This window comes from Globicephala melas, chromosome 6 (assembly GCF_963455315.2).
Source record: "Globicephala melas chromosome 6, mGloMel1.2, whole genome shotgun sequence".
NCBI classification, from domain to species: Eukaryota; Metazoa; Chordata; class Mammalia; order Artiodactyla; family Delphinidae; genus Globicephala; species Globicephala melas.
In genome coordinates, this window is record NC_083319.1 from 56,603,750 (window position 1) to 56,623,759 (window position 20,010).

Here is a 20,010-nt window from a genome sequence, read left to right on the forward strand (position 1 = left end):
TGGGATAGTATGAGAGGGAAGTGCTAATTTGATAAGTTCAGGTGATTAGGTTGAGTTACTGTATTCTAGTTAAGGCTGGAGTTTTGTTAGTGGACCAAAGGAAAATTTTAAACTTTTTTTTTTCACTTGGAGTAGAACACATATACAAAAAAGGGGCAGAAATTATAAGGTGTACAGCTCATGAATCGTTACAAGGTGAACACACTGTGTCACCATTGCCCAGGTGAAAATGGACTGTTAGCAGCATCCGAAGCCCCTTTCCAAGCACTGCTTCCTCCCTCCTCCATAGAAGCTGCTCACTGGGTTTTTTTTTTTTTTTTTTAAATTTCCATTGTTACCTTTTTATTTTTATTTTTTATTTTTTTTTAAACATCTTTATTGGAGCATAATTGCTTTACAATGGTATGTTAGTTTCAGCTTCACAACAAAATGAATCAGTTATATATATACATATGTTCCCATATCTCTTCCCGCTTGCGTCACCCTCCCTCCCACCCTCCCTATCCCACCCCTCCAGGCGGTCACAAAGCACCGAGCTGATCTCCCTGTGCTATGCGGCTGCTTCCCACTAGCTATCTACCTTACGTTTGGTAGTGTATACATGTCCATGCCTCTTTATTGCTTTGTCACCGTTTACCCTTCCCCCTCCCCATAGCCTCAAGTCCATTCTCTAGTAAGTCTGTGTCTTTATTCCTGTTTCACCCCTAGGTTTTTCATGACATTTTTTTTTCTTAAATTCCATATATATGTGTTAGCATACGGTATTTGTCTCTCTCTTTCTGACTTACTTCACTCTGTATGACAGACTCTAGGTCTATCCACCTCATTACAAATAGCTCAATTTCGTCTCTTTTTATGGCTGAGTAATATTCCATTGTATATATGTGCCACATCTTCTTTATCCATTCATCCGATGATGGACACTTAGGTTGTTTCCATCTCTGGGCTATTGTAAATAGAGCTGCAATGAACATTTTGGTACATGACTCTTTTTGAATTATGGTTTTCTCAGGGTATATGCCCAGTAGTGGGATTGCTGGGTCATATGGTAGTTCTATTTGTAGTTTTTTAAGGAACCTCCATACTGTTCTCCATAGTGGCTGAACCAATTCACATTCCCACCAGCAGTGCAAGAGGGTTCCCTTTTCTCCACACCCTCTCCAGCATTTATTGTTTCTAGATTTTTTGATGATGGCCATTCTGACTGGTGTGAGATGATATCTCATTGTAGTTTTGATTTGCATTTCTCTAATGATTAGTGATGTTGAGCATTCTTTCATGTGTTTGTTGGCACTCTGTATATCTTCTTTGGAGAAATGTCTATTTAGGTCTTCTGCCCATTTTTGGATTGGGTTGTTTGTTCTTTTGTTATTAAGCTGCATGAGCTGCTTATAAATTTTGGAGATTAATCCTTTGTCAGTTGCTTCATTTGCAAATATTTTCTCCCATTCTGAGGGTTGTCTTTTGGTCTTGCGTATGGTTTCCTTTGCTGCGCAAAAGCTTTTAAGTTTCATTAGGTCCCATTTGTTTACTTTTGTTTTTATTTCCATTTCTCTAGGAGGTGGGTCAAAAAGGATCTTGCTGTGATTTATGTCATAGAGTGTTCTGCCTATGTTTTCCTCTAAGAGTTTGAGAGTTTCTGGCCTTACGTTTAGGTCTTTAATCCATTTTGAGCTTATTTTTGTGTATGGTGTTAGGGAGTGATCTAATCTCATACTTTTAGATGTACCTGTCCAGTTTTCCCAGCACCACTTATTGAATAGGCTGTCCTTTCTCCACTGTACATTTCTGCCTCCTTTGTCAAAGATAAGGTGACCATATGTGCGTGGGTTTATCTCTGGGCTTTCTATCCTGTTCCATTGATCTATATTTCTGTTTTTGTGCCAGTACCATACTGTCTTGATTACTGTAGCTTTGTAGTATAGTCTGAAGTCAGGAAGCCTGATTCCTCCAGCTCCATTTTTCGTTCTCAAGATTGCTTTGGCTATTCGGGGTCTTTTGTGTTTCCATACAAATTGTGAGATTTTTTTTTCTAGTTCTGTGAAAAATGCCAGTGGTAGTTTCATAGGGATTGCATTGAATCTGTAGATTGCTTTGGGTAGTAGAGTCATTTTCACAATGTTGATTCTTCCAATCCAAGAACATGGTATATCTCTCCATCTATTTGTATCATTTTTAATTTCTTTCATCAGTGTCTTATAATTTTCTGCATACAGGTCTTTTGTCTCCTTAGGTAGGTTTATTCCTAGGTATTTTATTCTTTTTGTTGCAATGGTAAATGGGAGTGTTTTCTTGATTTCACTTTCAGATTTTTCATCCTTAGTGTATAGGAATGCCAGAGATTTCTGTGCATTAATTTTGTATCCTGCTACTTTACCAAATTCATTGATTAGCTCTAGTAGTTTTCTGGTAGCATCTTTAGGATTCTCTATGTATAGGATCATGTCATCTGCAAACAGTGACAGCTTTACTTCTTCTTTTCCGATTTGGATTCCTTTTATTTCCTTTTCTTCTCTGATTGCTGTGGCTAAAACTTCCAAAACTATGTTGAATAAGAGTGGTGAGAGTGGGCAACCTTGTCTTGTTCCTGATCTTAGTGGAAATGCTTTCAGTTTTTCACCATTGAGGACGATGTTGGCTGTGGGTTTGTCATATATGGCCTTTATTATGTTGAGGAAAGTTCCCTCTATGCCTACTTTCTGCAGGGTTTTTATCATAAATGGGTGTTGAATTTTGTGAAAAGCTTTCTCTGCATCTATTGAGATGATCATATGGTTTTTCTCCTTCAATTTGTTAATAGGGTGTATCACGTTGATTGATTTGCGTATATTGAAGAATCCTTGCATTCCTGGAATAAACCCCACTTGATCATGGTGTATGATCCGTTTAATGCGCTGTTGGATTCTGTTTGCTAGTATTTTGTTGAGGATCTTTGCATCTATGTTCATCAGTGATATTGGCCTGTAGTTTTCTTTCTTTGTAACATCCTTGTCTGGTTTTGGTATCAGGGTGATGGTGGCCTCGGAGAATGAGTTTGGGAGTGTTCCTCCCTCTGCTATATTTTGGAAGAGTCTGAGAAGGATAGGTGATACCTCTTCTCTAAATGTTTGATAGAATTCGCCTGTGAAGCCATCTGGTCCTGGGCTTTTGCTTGTTGGAAGATTTTTAATCACAGTTTCAATTTCAGTGCTTGTGATTGGTCTGTTCATATTTTCTATTTCTTCCTGATTCAGTCTTGGCAGGTTGTGCCTTTCTAAGAATTTGTCCATTTCTTCCAGGTTGTCCATTTTATTGGCATAGAGTTGCTTGTAGTAATCTCTCATGATCTTTTGTATTTCTGCAGTGTCAGTCGTTACTTCTGCTTTTTCATTTCTAATTCTATTGATTTGAGTCTTCTCCCTTTTTTTCTTGATGAGTCTGGCTAATGGTTTATCAATTTTGTTTATCCTTTCAAAGAACCAACTTTTAGTTTTATTGATCTTTGCTATCGTTTCCTTCATTTCTTTTTCATTTATTTCTGATCTGATTTTTATGATTTCTTTCTTCCTGCTAACTTTGGGGTTTTTTTGTTCTTCTTTCTCTAATTGCTTTGGGTGCAAGGTTAGGTTGTTTATTCGAGATGTTTCCTGTTTCTTAAGGTAAGATTGTATTGCTATAAACTTCCCTCTTAGAACTGCTTTTGCTGCATCCCATAGATTTTGAGTCGTCGTGTCTCCATTGTCATTTGTTTCTAGGTATTTTTTGATTTCCCCTTTGATTTCTTCAGTGATCACTTCGTTATTAAGTAGTGTATTGTTTAGCCTCCATGTGGTTGTATTTTTTACAGATCTTCTCCTGTGATTGATATCGAGTCTCATAGCGTTGTGGTCGGAAAAGATACTTGATACAATTTCAATTTTCTTAAATTTACCAAGGCTTGATTTGTGACCCAAGATATGATCTATCCTGGAGAATGTTCCATGAGCACTTGAGAAAAATGTGTATTCTGTTGTTTTTGGATGGAATGTCCTATAAATATCAATTAACTCCATCTCATTTAATGTATCATTCAAAGCTTGTGTTTCCTTATTTATTTTCATTTTGGATGATCTGTCCATTGGTGAAAGTGGGGTGTTAAAGTCCCCTACTATGAATGTGTTACTGTCGATTTCCCCTTTTATGGCTGTTAGTATTTGCCTTATGTATTGAGGTGCACCTATGTTGGGTGCATAAATATTTACAATTGTTATATCTTCCTCTTGGATCGATCCCTTGATCATTATGTAGTGTCCTTCTTTGTCTCTTCTAATAGTCTTTGTTTTAAAATCTATTTTGTCTGATATGAGAATTGCTACTCCAGCTTTCTTTTGGTTTCCATTTGCATGAAATACCTTTTTCCATCCCCTTACTTTCAGTCTGTATGTGTCTCTAGGTCTGAAGTGGGTCTCTTGTAGACAGCAAATATATGGGTCTTGTTTTTGTATCCATTCAGCCAATCTGTGTCTTTTGGTGGGAGCATTTAGTCCATTTACATTTAAGGTAATTATCGATATGTATGTTCCCATTCCCATTTTCTTAATTGTTTTGGGTTTGTTATTGTAGGTCTTTTCCTTCTTTTGTGTTTCTTGCCTAGAGAAGTTCCTTTAGCAGTTGTTGTAGAGCTGGTTTGGTGGTGCTGAACTCTCTCAGCTTTTGCTTGTCTGTAAAGGTTTTAATTTCTCCATCAAATCTGAATGAGATCCTTGCTGGGTAGAGTAATCTTGGTTGCAGGTTTTTCTCCTTCAACACTTTCAATATGTCCTGCCACTCCCTTCTGGCTTGCAGAGTTTCTGCTGAAAGATCAGCTGTTAACCTTATGGGGATTCCCTTGTGTGTTATTTGTTGTTTTTCCCTTGCTGCTTTTAATATGTTTTCTTTGTATTTAATTTTTGACAGTTTGATTAATATGTGTCTTGGCGTATTTCTCCTTGGATTTATCCTGTATGGGACTCTCTGTGCTTCCTGGACTTGATTAACTATTTCCTTTCCCATATTAGGGAAGTTTTCAACTATAATCTCTTCAAATATTTTCTCAGTCCCTTTCTTTTTCTCTTCTTCTTCTGGAACCCCTATAATTCGAATGTTGGTGCGTTTAATGTTGTCCCAGAGGTCTCTGAGACTGTCCTCAGTTCTTTTCATTCTTTTTTCTTTATTCTGCTCTGCAGTAGTTATTTCCACTATTTTATCTTCCAGGTCACTTATCCGTTCTTCTGCCTCAGTTATTCTGCTATTGATCCCATCTAGAGTACTTTTAATTTCATTTATTGTGTTGTTCATCGTTGCTTGTTTCATCTTTAGTTCTTCTAGGTCCTTGTTAACTGATTCTTGCATTTTGTCCGTTCTATTGTCCATTCTATCTCCAAGATTTCGGATCAACCTTACTATCATTATTCTGAATTCTTTTTCAGGTAGACTGCCTATTTCCTCTTCATTTGTTAGGTCTGATGGGTTTTTATCTTGCTCCTTCATCTGCGGTGTGTTTTTCTGTCTTTTCATTTTGCTTATCTTACTGTGTTTGGGGTCTCCTTTTTTGCAGGCTGAAGGTTCGTAGTTCCTGTTGTTTTTTGTGTCTGTCCCCAGTGGCTAAGGTTGGTTCAGTGGGTTGTGTAGGCTTCCTGGTGGAGGGTACTAGTGCCTGTGTTCTGGTGGATGAGGCTAGATCTTGTCTTTCTGGTGGGCAGGTCCACGTCTGGTGGTGTGTTTTGGGGTGTCTGTAGACTTATTATGATTTTGGGCCGCCTCTCTGCTAATGGGTGGGGTTGTGTTCCTGTCTTGCTAGTTGTTTGGCATAGGATGTCCAGCACTGTAGCTTGCTGGTCGTTGAGTGAAGCTGGGTGCTGGCGTTGAGATGGAGATCTCTCAGAAATTTTTGCTGTTTGATATTATGTGCAGCTGGGAGGTCTCTTGTAGATCAGTGTCCTGAAGAGGCCGGCGAGACGTTGCAGCCTGAGGCGCGCCTGTGCGTTGTCCCGGGGGAGTTCCCTTAGGTAGGTTTATTCCTAGATATTTTATTCTTTTTGTTGCACTGGTAAATGCAATGTTCTGATTTTTCATGGTTAGTGTATAGGAATGCAAGAAATTTCTCTGCATTAATTTTGAATCCTGCTACTTTACCAAATTCACTGATTACCTCTAGTAGTTTTCTGGTGGCATTTTTAGGATTTTCTATGTATAGTATCATGTTATCTGCACACAGTGACAGTTTACTTCTTGTTTTCCAATTTGGATTCCTTTTATTTCTTTTTCTTCTCTGACTGCTGTGGCTAAACCTTCCAAAACTATGTTGAAAAATAGTTCTGAGAGTGAGCACCCTTGTCTTGTTCCTGATTTTGAGGAAATGGTTTCAGTTTTTCACCATTGAGAATAATGTTGGCTGTGGGTCTGTCATATATGCCTTTTATTGGCTTTTTTATTTTGATTAAAAACTCTGGAGCATTTTTAATCATAAATGGGAGTTGAATTTTGTCAAAAGCTTTTTACTGCAACTATTGAGATTATCATATGGTTTTCTTTTTCTTTTTTTTTTATTTTTTATTTTTTTGCAGTACGCGGGCCTCTCACTGTTGTGGCCTCTCCCCTTGTGGAGCACAGGCTCCGGACGTGCAGGCTCAGTGGCCATGGCTCACAGGCCTAGCTGATCCATGGCATGTGGTATCTTCCCGGACTGGGGCACGAACCTGTGTCCCCTGCATCGGCAAGCGGACTCTCAACCACTGCGCCACCAGGGAAGCACTATCATATGGTTTTTATCCTTCAGTTTGTTAACATGATGTATCACATTGATTGATTTGCATATATTGAAGATTCCTTGCATTCCTGGGATAAACCCCAGTTGATCATGGTGTATGATCCTTTTAATGTGCTGTTGGATTCTGTTTGCAGTACTTTGTTGAGGATTTTTGCATCTATGTTCATCAGTGATACTGGCCTGTAGATTTCTTTCTTTGTGGCATCTTTGTCTGGTTTTGGTATCAGGGTGATGGCAGTCTCGTAGACTGAGTTTGGAAGTGTTCCTCCCTCTGCTATATTTTGGAGAGTTTGAGAGGATAGGTGTTAGCTCTTCTCTAAATGTTTGATAGGATTCTCCTATGAAGCTATCCGACTCTGGGCTTTCGTTTCTTGGAAGATTTTTAATCACAGTTTCAATTTCAGTGCTTGTGATGGGTCTGTTCACATTTTCTATTTCTCTCTGGTTCAGTCTTGGAAGCCTGTACTTTTCTAAGAATTTGTCCATTTCTTCCAGGTTGCCCATTTTATTGGGATATAGTTGCTTTTAGTAATGTCTCATGATCCTCTGTATTTCTGCGGTGTCACTTGTTACTTCTCTTTTTTCATTTCTAATTCTGTTGATTTGAGTCTTCTTCCTTTTTTTCCTGATGAGTGTGCCTAATGATATCTCAATTTTGTTTATCTTCTCAAAGACCCAGTTTTTAGTTTTATTGATCTTTGCTATTCTTTCCTTCATTTCTTTTTCATTTATTTCTGATCTGATCTTTATAATTTCTTTCTTGTAATAACTTTGGGGTGATTTTTGTTGTTCTTCTTCTTTCTTTAATTGCTTTAGATGTAAGGTTAGTTTGTTTATTGAGATTTTTCTTGTTTCTTTTTTTTTTTTACATCTTTATTGGAATGTAATTGCTTTACAATGGTGTGTTAGTTTCTGCTTTATAACAAAGTGAATCAGTTATACATATACATATATTCCCATATCTCTTCCCTCTTGCGTCTCCCTCCCTCCAACCCTCCCTATTCCACCCTTCTAGGTGGTCACAAAGCACCAAGCTGATCTCCCTGTGCTATGCGGCTGCTTCTCACTAGCTATGTATTTTACATTGGGTAGTGTATGTATTTACATGCCACTCTCTCACTTTGTCACAGCTTACACTTTCCCCTCCCCATTTCCTTAAGTCCATTCTCTAGTAGGTCTGTGTCTTTATTCCCGTCTTACCCCTAGGTTCTTCATGACATTTTTTTTTTTTTAGATTCCATATATATGTGTTAGCATACAGTATTTGTCTTTCTCTTTCTGACTTACTTCACTCTGTATGACAGACTCTAGGTCCATCTACCTCACTACAAATAACTCAATTTCGTTTCTTTTTATGGCTGAGTAATATTCCATTGTATATATGTGCCACATCTTCTTTATCCATTCATCCGATGATGGACACTTAGGTTGCTTCCACATCCTGGTTATTGTAAATAGAGCTGCAATGAACATTGTGGTACATGACTCTTTTTGAATTATGGTTTTCTCAGGGTATATGCCCAGTAGTGGCATTGCTGGGTCATATGGTAGTTCTATTTGTAGTTTTTTAAGGAACCTCCATATATTCTCCATAGTGGCTGTATCAATTTACATTCCCACCAACAGTGCAAGAGGTTTCCCTTATCTCCACACCCTCTCCAGCATTTATTGTTTGTAGAATTTTCGTTGATGGCCATTCTGACCTTTATGAGAGAATATGGCATTGTAGATTTGATTTGCATTTCTCTAATGATTAGAGAATGTTGAGCATTCTTTCATGTGTTTGTTGGCAATCTGTATATCTTCTTTGGAGAAATGTCTATTTAGGTCTTCTGCCCATTTTTGGATCGGGTTGTTTGTTTTTTTCGATATTGATCTGCATGAGCTGCTTGTAAATTTTGGAGAATAATCCTCTGTCAGTTGCTTCATTTGTAAATATTTTCTCCCATTCTGAGAGTTGTCTTTTCATCTTGTTTATGGTTTCCTTTGCTGTGCAAAAGTTTTTCAGTTTCATTAGATCCCATTTGTTGTTTTTTTTTGTTTGTTTGTTTGTTTTAACATCTTTATTGGGGTATAATTGCTTTACAATGGTGTGTTAGTTTCTGCTTTATAACAAAGTGAATCAGTTATACATATACATATGTTCCCATATCTCTTCCCTCTTGCGTCTCCCTCCCTCCCACCCTCCCTATCCCACCCCTCCAGGCGGTCACAAAGCACCGAGCCAATATCCCTGTGCCATGCGGCTGCTTCCCACTAGCTACCTACCTTACTACGTTTGTTAGTGTGTATATGTCCATGACTCTCTCTCGCCCTGTCACAGCTCACCCTTCCCCCTCCCCATAACCTCAAGTCTGTTCTCTAGGAGGTCTGCGTCTTTATTCCTGCCTTACCCCTAGGTTCTTCATGACATTTTTTTTTCTTAAATTCCATATATATGTGTTAGCATACGGTATTTGTCTTTTTCTTTCTGACTTACTTCACTCTGTATGACAGACTCTAGGTCTATCCACCTCATTACAAATAGCTCAATTTCGTTTCTTTTTATGGCTGAGTAATATTCCATTGTATATATGTGCCACATCTTCTTTATCCATTCATCCGATGATGGACACTTAGGTTGTTTCCATCTCCGGGCTATTGTAAATAGAGCTGCAATGAACATTTTGGTACATGACTCTTTTTGAATTTCGGTTTTCTCAGGGTATATGCCCAGTAGTGGGATTGCTGGGTCATATGGTAGTTCTATTTGTAGTTTTTTAAGGAACCTCCATACTGTTCTCCATAGTGGCTGAACCAATTCACATTCCCACCAGCAGTGCAAGAGGGTTCCCTTTTCTCCACACCCTCTCCAGCATTTATTGTTTCTAGATTTTTTGATGATGGCCATTCTGACTGGTGTGAGATGATATCTCATTGTAGTTTTGATTTGCATTTCTCTAATGATTAATGATGTTGAGCATTCTTTCATGTGTTTGTTGGCAGTCTGTATATCTTCTTTGGAGAAATGTCTATTTAGGTCTTCTGCCCATTTTTGGATTGGGTTGTTTGTTTTTTTGTTATTGAGCTGCATGAGCTGCTTGTAAATTTTGGAGATTAATCCTTTGTCGGTTGCTTCATTTGCAAATATTTTCTCCCATTCTGAGGGTTGTCTTTTGGTCTTGTTTATGGTTTCCTTTGCTGTGCAAAAGCTTTGAAGTTTCATTAGGTCCCATTTGTTTATTTTTGTTTTTATTTCCATTACTCTAGGAGGTGGGTCAGAAAGAATCTTGCTGTGATTTATGTCATAGAGTGTTCTGCCTATGTTTTCCTCTAAGAGTTTGATAGCGTCTGGCCTTACATTTTGGTCTTTAATCCATTTTGAGTTTATATTTATGGATGGTGTTAGGGAGGGTTCTAATTCCACTCTTTTATGTGTAGCTGTCCAGTTTTCCCAGCACCACTTATTGAAGAGGCTGTCTTTTCTCCATTGTATATTCTTGCCCCCTTTATCAAAGATAAGGTGACCATATGTGCATGGGTTTATCTCTGGGCTTTCTATACTGTTCCATAGATCTACATATGGATCTACAGATCCATACTGTATGGATTATTGTAGCTTTGTAGTATAGTCTGAAGTCAGGGAGCCTGATTCCTCCAGCTCTGTTTTTCTTTCTCAAGATTTCTTTGGCTACTTGGAGTCTTTTGCGGTTCCATACAAACTGTAAAATTTTTTGTTCTAGTTCTGTGAAAAATGCCAGTGGTAGTTTGATAGGGATTGCAGTGAATCTGTAGATTGCTTTGGGTAGTATAGTCGTTTTTACAATGTTAATTCTTCCACTCCAGAACATGATATATCTCTCCATCTGTCTGTATAATCTTTGATTTCTTTCATCAGTGTCTTATACTTTTCTGCATACAGGTCTTTTGTCTCCTTAGGTATGATTGTTCCTAGATATTTTATTCTTTTTGTTGCAATGGTAAATGGGAGTGTTTTCTTAATTTCAATCTCAGGTTTTTTATCATTAGTGTAGAGGAATGCCAGAGATTTCTGTGCATTAATTTTGTATCCTGTTACTTTACCAAATTCATTGATTAGCTCTAGTAGTTTTCTGGTAGCATCTTTAGGATTCTCTATGTATAGTATCATGTCATCTGCAACGAGTGACAGTTTTACTTTTTTCTTTTCTGATTTGGAATCATTTATTTCTTTTTCTTTTGTAATTGCTGTGGCTAAAACTTCCAAAACTATGTGGAATAATAGCGGTTAGAGTGGGCAACCTTGTCTTGTTCCTGATCCTAGTGGAAATGTTTTCAGTTTTTCACCATTGAGGACGATTTTGGCTGTGGGTTTGTCATATATGGCCTTTACTATGTTGAGGAAAGTTTCCTCTATGCCTACTTCCTGTAGGGTTTTTATCATAAATGGATGTTGAATTTTGTTGAAAGCTTTCTCTGCGTCTATTGAGATGATCATATGGTTTTTCTCCTTCAATTTGTTAATATGGTGTATCACATTGATTGATTTGCGTATATTGAAGAATCCTTGCATTCCTGGGGTAAACCCCACTTGACCATGCTGTATGATCCTTTTAATGTGCTGTTGGATTCTGTTTGCTAGTATTTTGTTGAGGATTTTTGCATCTATGTTCATCAGTGATATTGGTCTGTAGTTTTCTTTCTTTGTGTCATCTTTGTCTGGTTTTGGTATCAGGGTGATGGTGGCCTCGTAGAATGAGTTTTGGAGCTTTCCTTCCTCTATTATATTTTGGAAGACTTTGAGAAGGACAGGTGATAGCTCTTCTCTGAATGTTTGATAGCATTCGCTATGAAGCCATCTGGTCCTGGGCTTTTGTTTGTTGGAAGATATTTATTCACAGTTTCAACTTCAGTGTTTGTGATTGGTCTGTTCATATTTTCTATTTCTTCTTGGTTCAGTCTCGGCAGGTTGTGCATTTCTAAGAATTTGTCCATTTCTTCCAGGTTGTCCATTTTATTGGCATATAGTTGCTTGTAGTAATCTCTCATGATCTTTTGTATTTCTGCAGTGTCAGTTTTTACTTCTGCTCTTTCATTTCTAACTCTATTTATTTGAGTCTTCTCCCTGTTTTTCTTGATGAGTCTGGCTAATGGTTTATCAATTTTGTTTATCTTCTCAAAGTACCAGCTTTTAGTTTTATTGATCTTTGCTATCTTTTCCTTCATTTCTTTGTCATTTATTACTGATCTGATCCTTATGATTTCTTTCCTTCTGCTAGCTTTGGGGTTTTTTTGTTCTTCTTTCTCTAATTGCTTTAGGTGTAAGGTTAGGTTGTTTGTTTGAGATGTTTCTTGTTTCTTAAGGTAGGACTGTATTGCTATAAAGTTCCCTCTTAGAACTGCTTTTGCTGCATCCCATAGGTTTTCAGTTGTTGTGTCTCCATTGTCATTTTTTTCTAGGTATTTTTTGATTACCTCCTTGATTTCTTCAGTGATCTCTTGGTTATTAAGTAGTGTATTGTTTAGCCTCCATGTGTTTGTATTTTTTACAGATTTTTCCTGTAATTGATATCTAGTCTCATAACATTGTGGTCAGAAAAGATACTTGATATGATTTCAATTTTCTTAAATTTACCAAGGCTTGACTTGTGACCCAAGATATGATCTATCCTGGAGAATATTCCATGACCACTTGAGAAGAATGTGTATTCTGTTGTTTTTGGATGGAATGTCCTGTAAATATCAATTAAGTCCATCTTGTTTAATGTATCATTTTAAGCTTGTGTTTCCTTATTTATTTTCATTTTGGATGATCTGTCCATTGGTGAAAGTGGGGTGTTAAAGTCCCCTACTCTTATTGTGTTACTGTCAATTTCCCCTTTTATGGCTGTTAGGAGCACCTCAATACATAAGGGAAATGCTATGTTGGGCGCAGAAATATCTACAATTTTTATATCTTCCTCTTGGATTGATCCCTTGATCATTATGTAGTCTCTTTCTTTGTCTCTTGTAATAGTTGTTATTTTAAAGTCTATTATGTCTGCTATGAGAATTGCTACTCCAGCTTTCTTCTGATTTCCATTTGCATGGAATATCTTTTTCCATCCCCACACTTTGAGTTTGTATGTGTCCCTAGGTCTGAAGTGGGTCTCTTGTTGACAGCACATATATGGGTCTTGTTTTTGCATCCATTCAGCCAGTCTATGTCTTTTGGTTGGAGCATTTAATCCATTTACATTTAAGGTAATTATCAATATATATGTTCCGATTACCATTTTCTTAATTTTGGGGGGTTTGTTATTGTAGGTCTTTTCCTTCTCTTGTGTTTCCTGCCTAGACAATTCCTTTAGCATTTGTTGTAAAGCTGCTTTGGTGGTGCTGAATTCTCTTCGCTTTTGCTTGTCTGTAAAGGTTTTAATTTCTCAGTCAAATGTGATTGAGATCCTTGCTGAGTAGAGTAATCTTGGTTGTAGGTTTTTCTCCTTCATCATTTTAAATATGTCCTGCCACTTCCTTCTGGCTTGCAGAGTTTCTGCTGAAAGATCAACTGTTAACCATATGGGGATTGCCTTGTGTGTTATTTATTCTTCTTCCCTTGCTACTTTTAATATTTTTTCTTTGTATTTAATTTTTGATAGTTTGATTAATATGTGTCTTGTTGTGTTTTTCCTTGGATTTATCCTGTATGGGACTCTCTGTGCTTCCTGGACTTGATTGACTATTTCCTTTCCCATATTAGGGAACTTTTCAACTATAATCTCTTCAAATATTTTCTCAGTCCCTTTCTTTTTCTCTTCTTCTTCTGGGACCCCCGTAATTCGAATGTTGGTTTGTTTAATATTGTCCCAGAGGTCTCTGAGACTGTCCTCAATTCTTCTCATTCTTTTTTCTTTATTCTGCTCTGCAGTAGTTATTTCCACTATTTTATCTTCCAGGTCACTTCTCCGTTCTTCTGCCTCAGTTATTCCACTATTGATCCCTTCTAGAGAATTTTTAATTTCATTTATCGTGTTGTTCATCACTGTTTGCTCTTGTTCTTCTAGGTCCTTGTTAAACGTTTCTTGTATTTTCACCATTCTATTTCCAAGATTTTGGATCATCTTTACTATCATTATTCTGAATTGTTTTTCGGGTAGACCTCCTATTTCCTCTTCATTTGTTTGGTCTGGTGGTTTTTTGCCTTGCTCCTTCATCTGCTGTATGTCTCTCTGTCTTCTTATTTTGCTTAACTTACTGTGTTTGGGGTCTCCTTTTTGCAGGCTGCAGGTTTGTAGTTCCCGTTGTTTTTGGTGTCTGTCCCCAGTGGCTAAGTTTGGTTCATTGGGTTGTGTAGGCTTCCTGGTGGAGGCAACAAGTGCCTGTATTCTGGTGGATGAGGCTGGATCTTGTCTTTCTGGTGGGCAGGTCCACGTCTGGTGGTGTGTTTTGGGGTGTATGTGGCCTTATTATGATTTTAGGCACCCTCTCTGCTAATGGGTGGGGTTGTGTTCCTGTCTTACTAGTTGTTTGGCATAGGGTGTCCAGCACTGTAGTTTGCTGGCCATTGAGTGAAGCTGGGTCAGAGTTGGAGATCTCTGGGAGATTTTTGCCATTTGATATTATGTGGAGCTGGGAGGTCTCTTGTGGACCAGTGTCCTGAACTTGGCTCTGCCACCTCAGAGGCACAGCCCTGACACCCGGCTGGAGCACCAAGAGCCTGTCATCCACATGGCTGCTAGTGTTGGAGGGTCTCCTGCTGAGGTGAGGGGAGGCTGTGGCTCACCATGGGGACAAGGACACTGGCAGCAGAAGTTCTGGGAAGTACTCCTTGGCGTGAGCCCTCCCAGAGTCTGCCATTAGCCCCACCAAAGAGCCCAGGTAGCAACCATCACTTTTTTTGATGCACAAACTATGACAAATTTGCCCAGCAGGAGACCCTTCAAAGGGGCTCCTGTGTCCTTTTGACACAATCTCACTAATTTTTTAATGACTCACTGCTTTATGGCACAACAAGGTACTCAATGTTCACTTCTACTTTCCCAGCCCAGATCTAGAATCCTGGCTCCTTTTAGTGGAGAAAGTATGTAGAAACTAAGATATGGGCACACTGATATTGGTAATTCAAATTTAACACTACAGGGATTTTCCCTTCTTCTTTTATTTTATATTTATATCTCCTTTTCCCTGCAGTGAAAATCCTATAACACCAATACATTTGTTTTATTCCATAGTATAGCAAAAACAATCTCAGAATTTCAATACCAATATTTCCACTAACAACAAACCCAGAAAGTAAAGTTTAAGATTTCTTTACAGTTCTTTTTGTCCTCTCACTATACTTCTAGTATAGATATATATTCAGAATATGATGTTCAAACTTTACTGAAATTATTATTTTCTCTATGTGGCTATGTTATCAATTTTATACTGAGTTAGCCACAGTTGTTTCTGTTTGTTTTCAAGTTGAGACAATTGAACTATGTTATATGTTAATCCAACAGAAGCCTGAAAAATGAAGCCTGAAATGAAGTATTCAACCACCAAAATTTCCCCAGCAAAGATGAACAGCTCAGCAGGCAAAGCCTTGGTAAAATCTCCCAAGTTGAGAAGTAAGGACTTAAGCCTTTCTGATTGTTTTACACACTATTTTTTACCTGTTACCAAATCTTTATTATTCCAATGTTTATACATTCTACCTTACCAAAAACTACTAAGAATACAAGAGCTGAAATTGAAAGCGATGGCTCATAAATGTGTAACACAGTCAGTGCTGTTTTGTTTTGTTTTGTTTTGTTTTGTTTTTTGCGGTACGTGGGCCTCTCACTGTTACGGCCTCTCCCGTTGCGGAGCACAGGCTCCGGACGCGCAGGCTCAGCGGCCATGGCTCACGGGCCCAGCCGCTCCGCGGCATGTGGGATCTTCCCGGACCGGGGCACGAACCCGTGTCCCCTGCATCGGCAGGCGGACTCTCAACCATTGCGCCACCAGGGAAGCCCAGTGCTGGTTTTAAACAGACTATATCTGGCCAACTTTTGCTTATTTGATATATCACAGAACAGGAGTGGCTCAGATGACTTAAACCTGCTAATAGTGATAAACGTAATTATGGCCCTTCATATTAACCCCTTCTCTACCCATACTTCCTGCCACCAAATCCCAAAACCTTTTTCTCAGATTTCCTAACAAAAATTTAAACGGACCCACTTTTATTCAACAAACATTTATTAAGACCTTTGGTATATCGAGCTTGTGGTCTTGACTTGAGACTTCTGATAAAGGAGAGAATAACAAGCAAATATATTTGCATAATCCAGGACCCAAATAAAGCAGAATTGACCAAATGATGCTCAAGTCTGTCCAATTGCAAACTCAAAGGGTTTGGAATAAGTTGAAAGGTAACTAAGTCAGGTAGTAGCCTTACCTTTAAAATCAAAGGACTATTAACATCTTTGATTCTTAAAATTACTTATCCTAGAAAAGAATTATGCAAATTTATTCTCATGTTTTTCATTTGAGAGCAGTAACACAAAAGAATTAACAGAGCTCTGGTGGACCAGAAAGAAAATACAGCATGAGAAATGGTAGTGGGGACTGGCATATCTTTGTCCTTTGTGCTCTTCTGCATTTCCCTGAACATTTTAGGCGAGAAGAGAAAGCAGTGTTAAAGAATATCATTTCTGTCTCCCTGAGGCTCTGGCCCACCCATGCTCTTCTTTTGTAAGTAGGAAAACCAGTAATTGGACTGCGGTTTCTGAATCACCAGGAAATCACAGCTAAGTTAGTTCTTTTATTTATGTCTGAGTCAAAATGCTCCTTGCAGGAACAGTGACTCATTAGAAGTGACTCTGTGTCTCCAAATTCCCTCTTAATAAAAAATGAATTTTCTTTGTACCCTAGGAGATGTGGGCTCTATGTAGATACTGGAATGAGGGAGGGAGCAGGCTGGAATATACATCAGAGTTTCTGGCATTGATGGAAAATGAAAATGTAACCCCACCTGTCGGGGTTCAGTGGCCCTAACTGCTTATTTACACCATTCAAAGAAACAATGATAAAGATAATCCCAAATCTCATCGCATTATTTTTATGGTTCCTTAGTAGATTTTCCCTTCCAACAATATTGGCTCAGTTTAATACTATAATTGTCATTATTTAAACACTCCTGGCTAAAATTTCAACAGATCCCTGTGTGGTATGTGACAGGTATGAACTGCTTTTCAAAAATGTCACATCTTATTTTTCTATATAAACTGCTCTGAGCCCCCAAAACAACAAAGTTCATTTTAATTCCTTCTCCTCCCCTGGGCTAGCAGGATCTTACACAATCACAAAGCCATAAAACACAATACCCAACCACTACAGGTATCCATACAGTCAGGTCCCACATGAGTTCTGGTCAGCATTTCACCAGGGCATTTCACCTCTAGTGCCAACAGGGTACGGGACTTCATGAGCTAGAGGAAAGCCTCTCCCCAAACTCATCTCCTTCCCCGTTTCTAGGAAGCTACTCCTCAGGGTCAGGCCATTCTCCTCTGTTAACTCCTCTCCCCCATATCCATCAACCCTTTCCCTGCCCTGAAAATACAGTGTCCTTATGTATCTATCCAGAGGTCACAATATGGGAGCCCTGGGACATATCCATCCAGCAGGAGTATTTTAGTTGGCCTGAATAGTATTACTGTTGTTTTTTAATTGAGACAACATTTAAAAATTGGGAGATTTTGCATAAAAGTCTGAATGTGTGGTTTCTCTCAAAAAATCTGAAGATCTAGCAACAAATGGGCCCATATCCCTACATGACAATAGCTGAAGGTAGAACTGAGTAGGGATCACCCCCTTTAGTTTGCAGCTCTCCACAGAAGATCTTCTGTTACAGTGAAGGAGCTTTCACTTTATCCTGTGGACAGTAGGGAACCAACTGAAAATGTTTAATTGAGGAAAAACAAGACATTTTTATTTTGGAAAGACCATGTTGGTGGTAGTGAAGATAGAGCAAGCAGGCAAGAGTAGAAATAGAAACTGATCAGAGGTCTACTGAATTCATCTTAGGGGTCTGGTGATGAGGGCCTGACCTAAGATGGCAGAATGGAAAGACTAAAATTCAGATACGTTCAGAAAGTGAAATCAGTAAGGTAAACCGAATAAATTGAAGGATAGAGAGAGGGGAAAATGGATAATTCTCAGCTTTCTGATTTAAAAATTGGGCAGATAACGGCAGATAGAGGTACTGTTTTTAAAGATAGGGAATTATGGAGGAATATATTGGGGGTAAAAGATAAAGAAGTTGTTTTTTTATTATGAGTATATTTGCATTTGGGGTATGTGTATGTCATTCAGGTAGAGATGTCCAGAATTCAGAAGGCTCTACATAGATAGAAATAGACATGCTTTAAGGTAACTTTAGTCAAAATGCCCTGTGGCATCAAAATTTCTGTAGAGAAAGAGCAACAGATATAAAGCTCAGGAGACAGACCAAAGGTAGAGTTACAGTTTGGGGAGTCATCAACATAGAAAAAGATGATTGAAGTCATTGGAGCAAGCAAGATTGCCCAGAAAGAAAGCCTAGAGTGAGAAAAAAAGGCAAAGGACAAAACCTTCAGGAACACCAGCGTTTTAGGATCAGGCAGAGAAGGAAGAACTAACAAAGAGACAGAGATGGACTGATCAGAGGGAAACAAGGAGAATCCAAGGAGACAGCTGATACAACAATAAGGGAAGAAGGGTTCAAAGAAGGAAGTGGTCCCCAAGTCAAATGCAACAAACGGGTCAAAGGTAGTAAACAGGGCAAAGAGACCTTGGTAAAATTAGTGTTTGGGGAAAAAATGAAAGGTGAAGTGATTCCCTTCTGTAGTTCCTGCCAGCTGTGGTCTGGCTCTACAAAAAGATTTCCAGGCCCATTCCCATTTACTCACCAGAAATGCCTGAGGGATTTCATCATGCAGTTGCTATGATGAAACTGTTTATGAGAATTTCCTTAAAAGCCATATAAATACACTGCCCTCAGATATCAAGCAGGATGGAGACACAGGAAATGGCAACAGCCTTTTCATAAGTTTGAGCTCGCTTTTTGACCCTAGTGGAACACTCTCTTCTACAGAGTTCCTAAGGCCATGACCGCTTCATGCTTTCCTCCCAAGAACACAACCCTCACACCACAGTTTCAGCTGCCCCGAATACCAAAGTATACCTTCTTCCAAACTCTCCCAATGTAAAGTATTTTAAATACTTCAAACACAGTCATCCCCCAAGGAATTATACCTAGTGTTTGTCTCACTAGATGCTAGCCCTTACATTCACATATTTAGCCCTCAATTCTCTTTTTCTACATCCATAATATTTCCCCAGTGCTATGACCCTCACTTCTAACTACCCAAGACCCATATCCTCCTCCCCAAAGAGTCCACTCTCAATATTAGACATACCTGGCATGGGATGCCTCATGGGATGCTACACATAATGAGAAGCATACAGGAATGAGCATGCTTAGAGCATCATCTTATGCCTTTTAACTCTGAAGAGACGATGTGATACAGTATAGTGTAAACCCTGACAGGTGGATTTTGTTTTTCTATTTTGTAATGCAAGTGCCCGACTTAAGCTTTGATTGCTGAGGCATGCACTTCAAAGAGGTATCCACTACAAAGAGGCATCTACTTCAAAGATGGCTATCTCAAATAAATACATGGCCAGCCACAAGACTAGATAAAGAAAAGGAGATCTTGGTTGATTTTCATAACTGGCCATTTGGACTACTTTCTTTTTTTCTCTTCCCACACTTTAAATTCCTGCTTTTATGTTTTAAATTCACCAATAAATAGTGAGCTCTCGCTATCCTAGGCTCCCACCCTCAACCCCAATAAAAGCAGAACCCCACGCCCGTGTACCCTCTCTACCTGTGACTTCTCTGTGGGGTCCCAGATATGCAGTGTAATTTACAGATCCTATAATTAATTAACCTTTATTTCTTCAGTTTCCTGATGGTTATTGCTGAAGGTCATCTTGCAATCATAATAAGAACCTTAACAGCCAGTCCGAAAACAACATTGGTTATTGACAGGCTAAGACCAGCACAAAACATGCAATTAATGACATATTGTATTAAATTAGTTGTCAGGAGACCAAGTTCAGTGTTGGCTCTGGCACAGCTTTGTAAATTATCTTTGCACTATATAAATGTGAGATACTGTAGCTGACATATCTGTATTATAAAGGAATATTAGGGATTTCCAGGGTGAATGAGTATGATTTAATGGCCTTTCCCTGTTCAGACAGTTGAAGATACTTAAAGGTAGATGCCCATCTGAATT

The 20,010-nt window shown here is 38.6% G+C and overlaps 2 protein-coding genes across 7 annotated transcripts in view; one reads left to right on the forward strand and one right to left on the reverse strand.

Moving 5' to 3' along the window:
* The window catches only part of RANBP6 (RAN binding protein 6), a 318,886-nt gene that overhangs the window by 161,887 nt on the left and 136,989 nt on the right, over positions 1-20,010 (reverse strand). The gene's annotated exons all lie outside the window — the stretch shown is intronic.
* IL33 (interleukin 33) overlaps positions 1-20,010 on the forward strand; it is a 54,156-nt gene that overhangs the window by 25,389 nt on the left and 8,757 nt on the right. For 3 of the 4 annotated variants that reach the window (XM_030877197.2, XM_060299988.1, XM_060299989.1), the window contains one exon: positions 15,205-15,312. The exons of the other annotated variant lie outside the window; for it this stretch is intronic. In XM_030877197.2, the coding sequence (XP_030733057.1) occupies positions 15,216-15,312 (97 nt within the window). In that variant the 5' untranslated portion in view covers positions 15,205-15,215. The remainder of the gene's footprint in view (positions 1-15,204; positions 15,313-20,010) is intronic. 4 annotated transcript variants of the gene reach the window in all.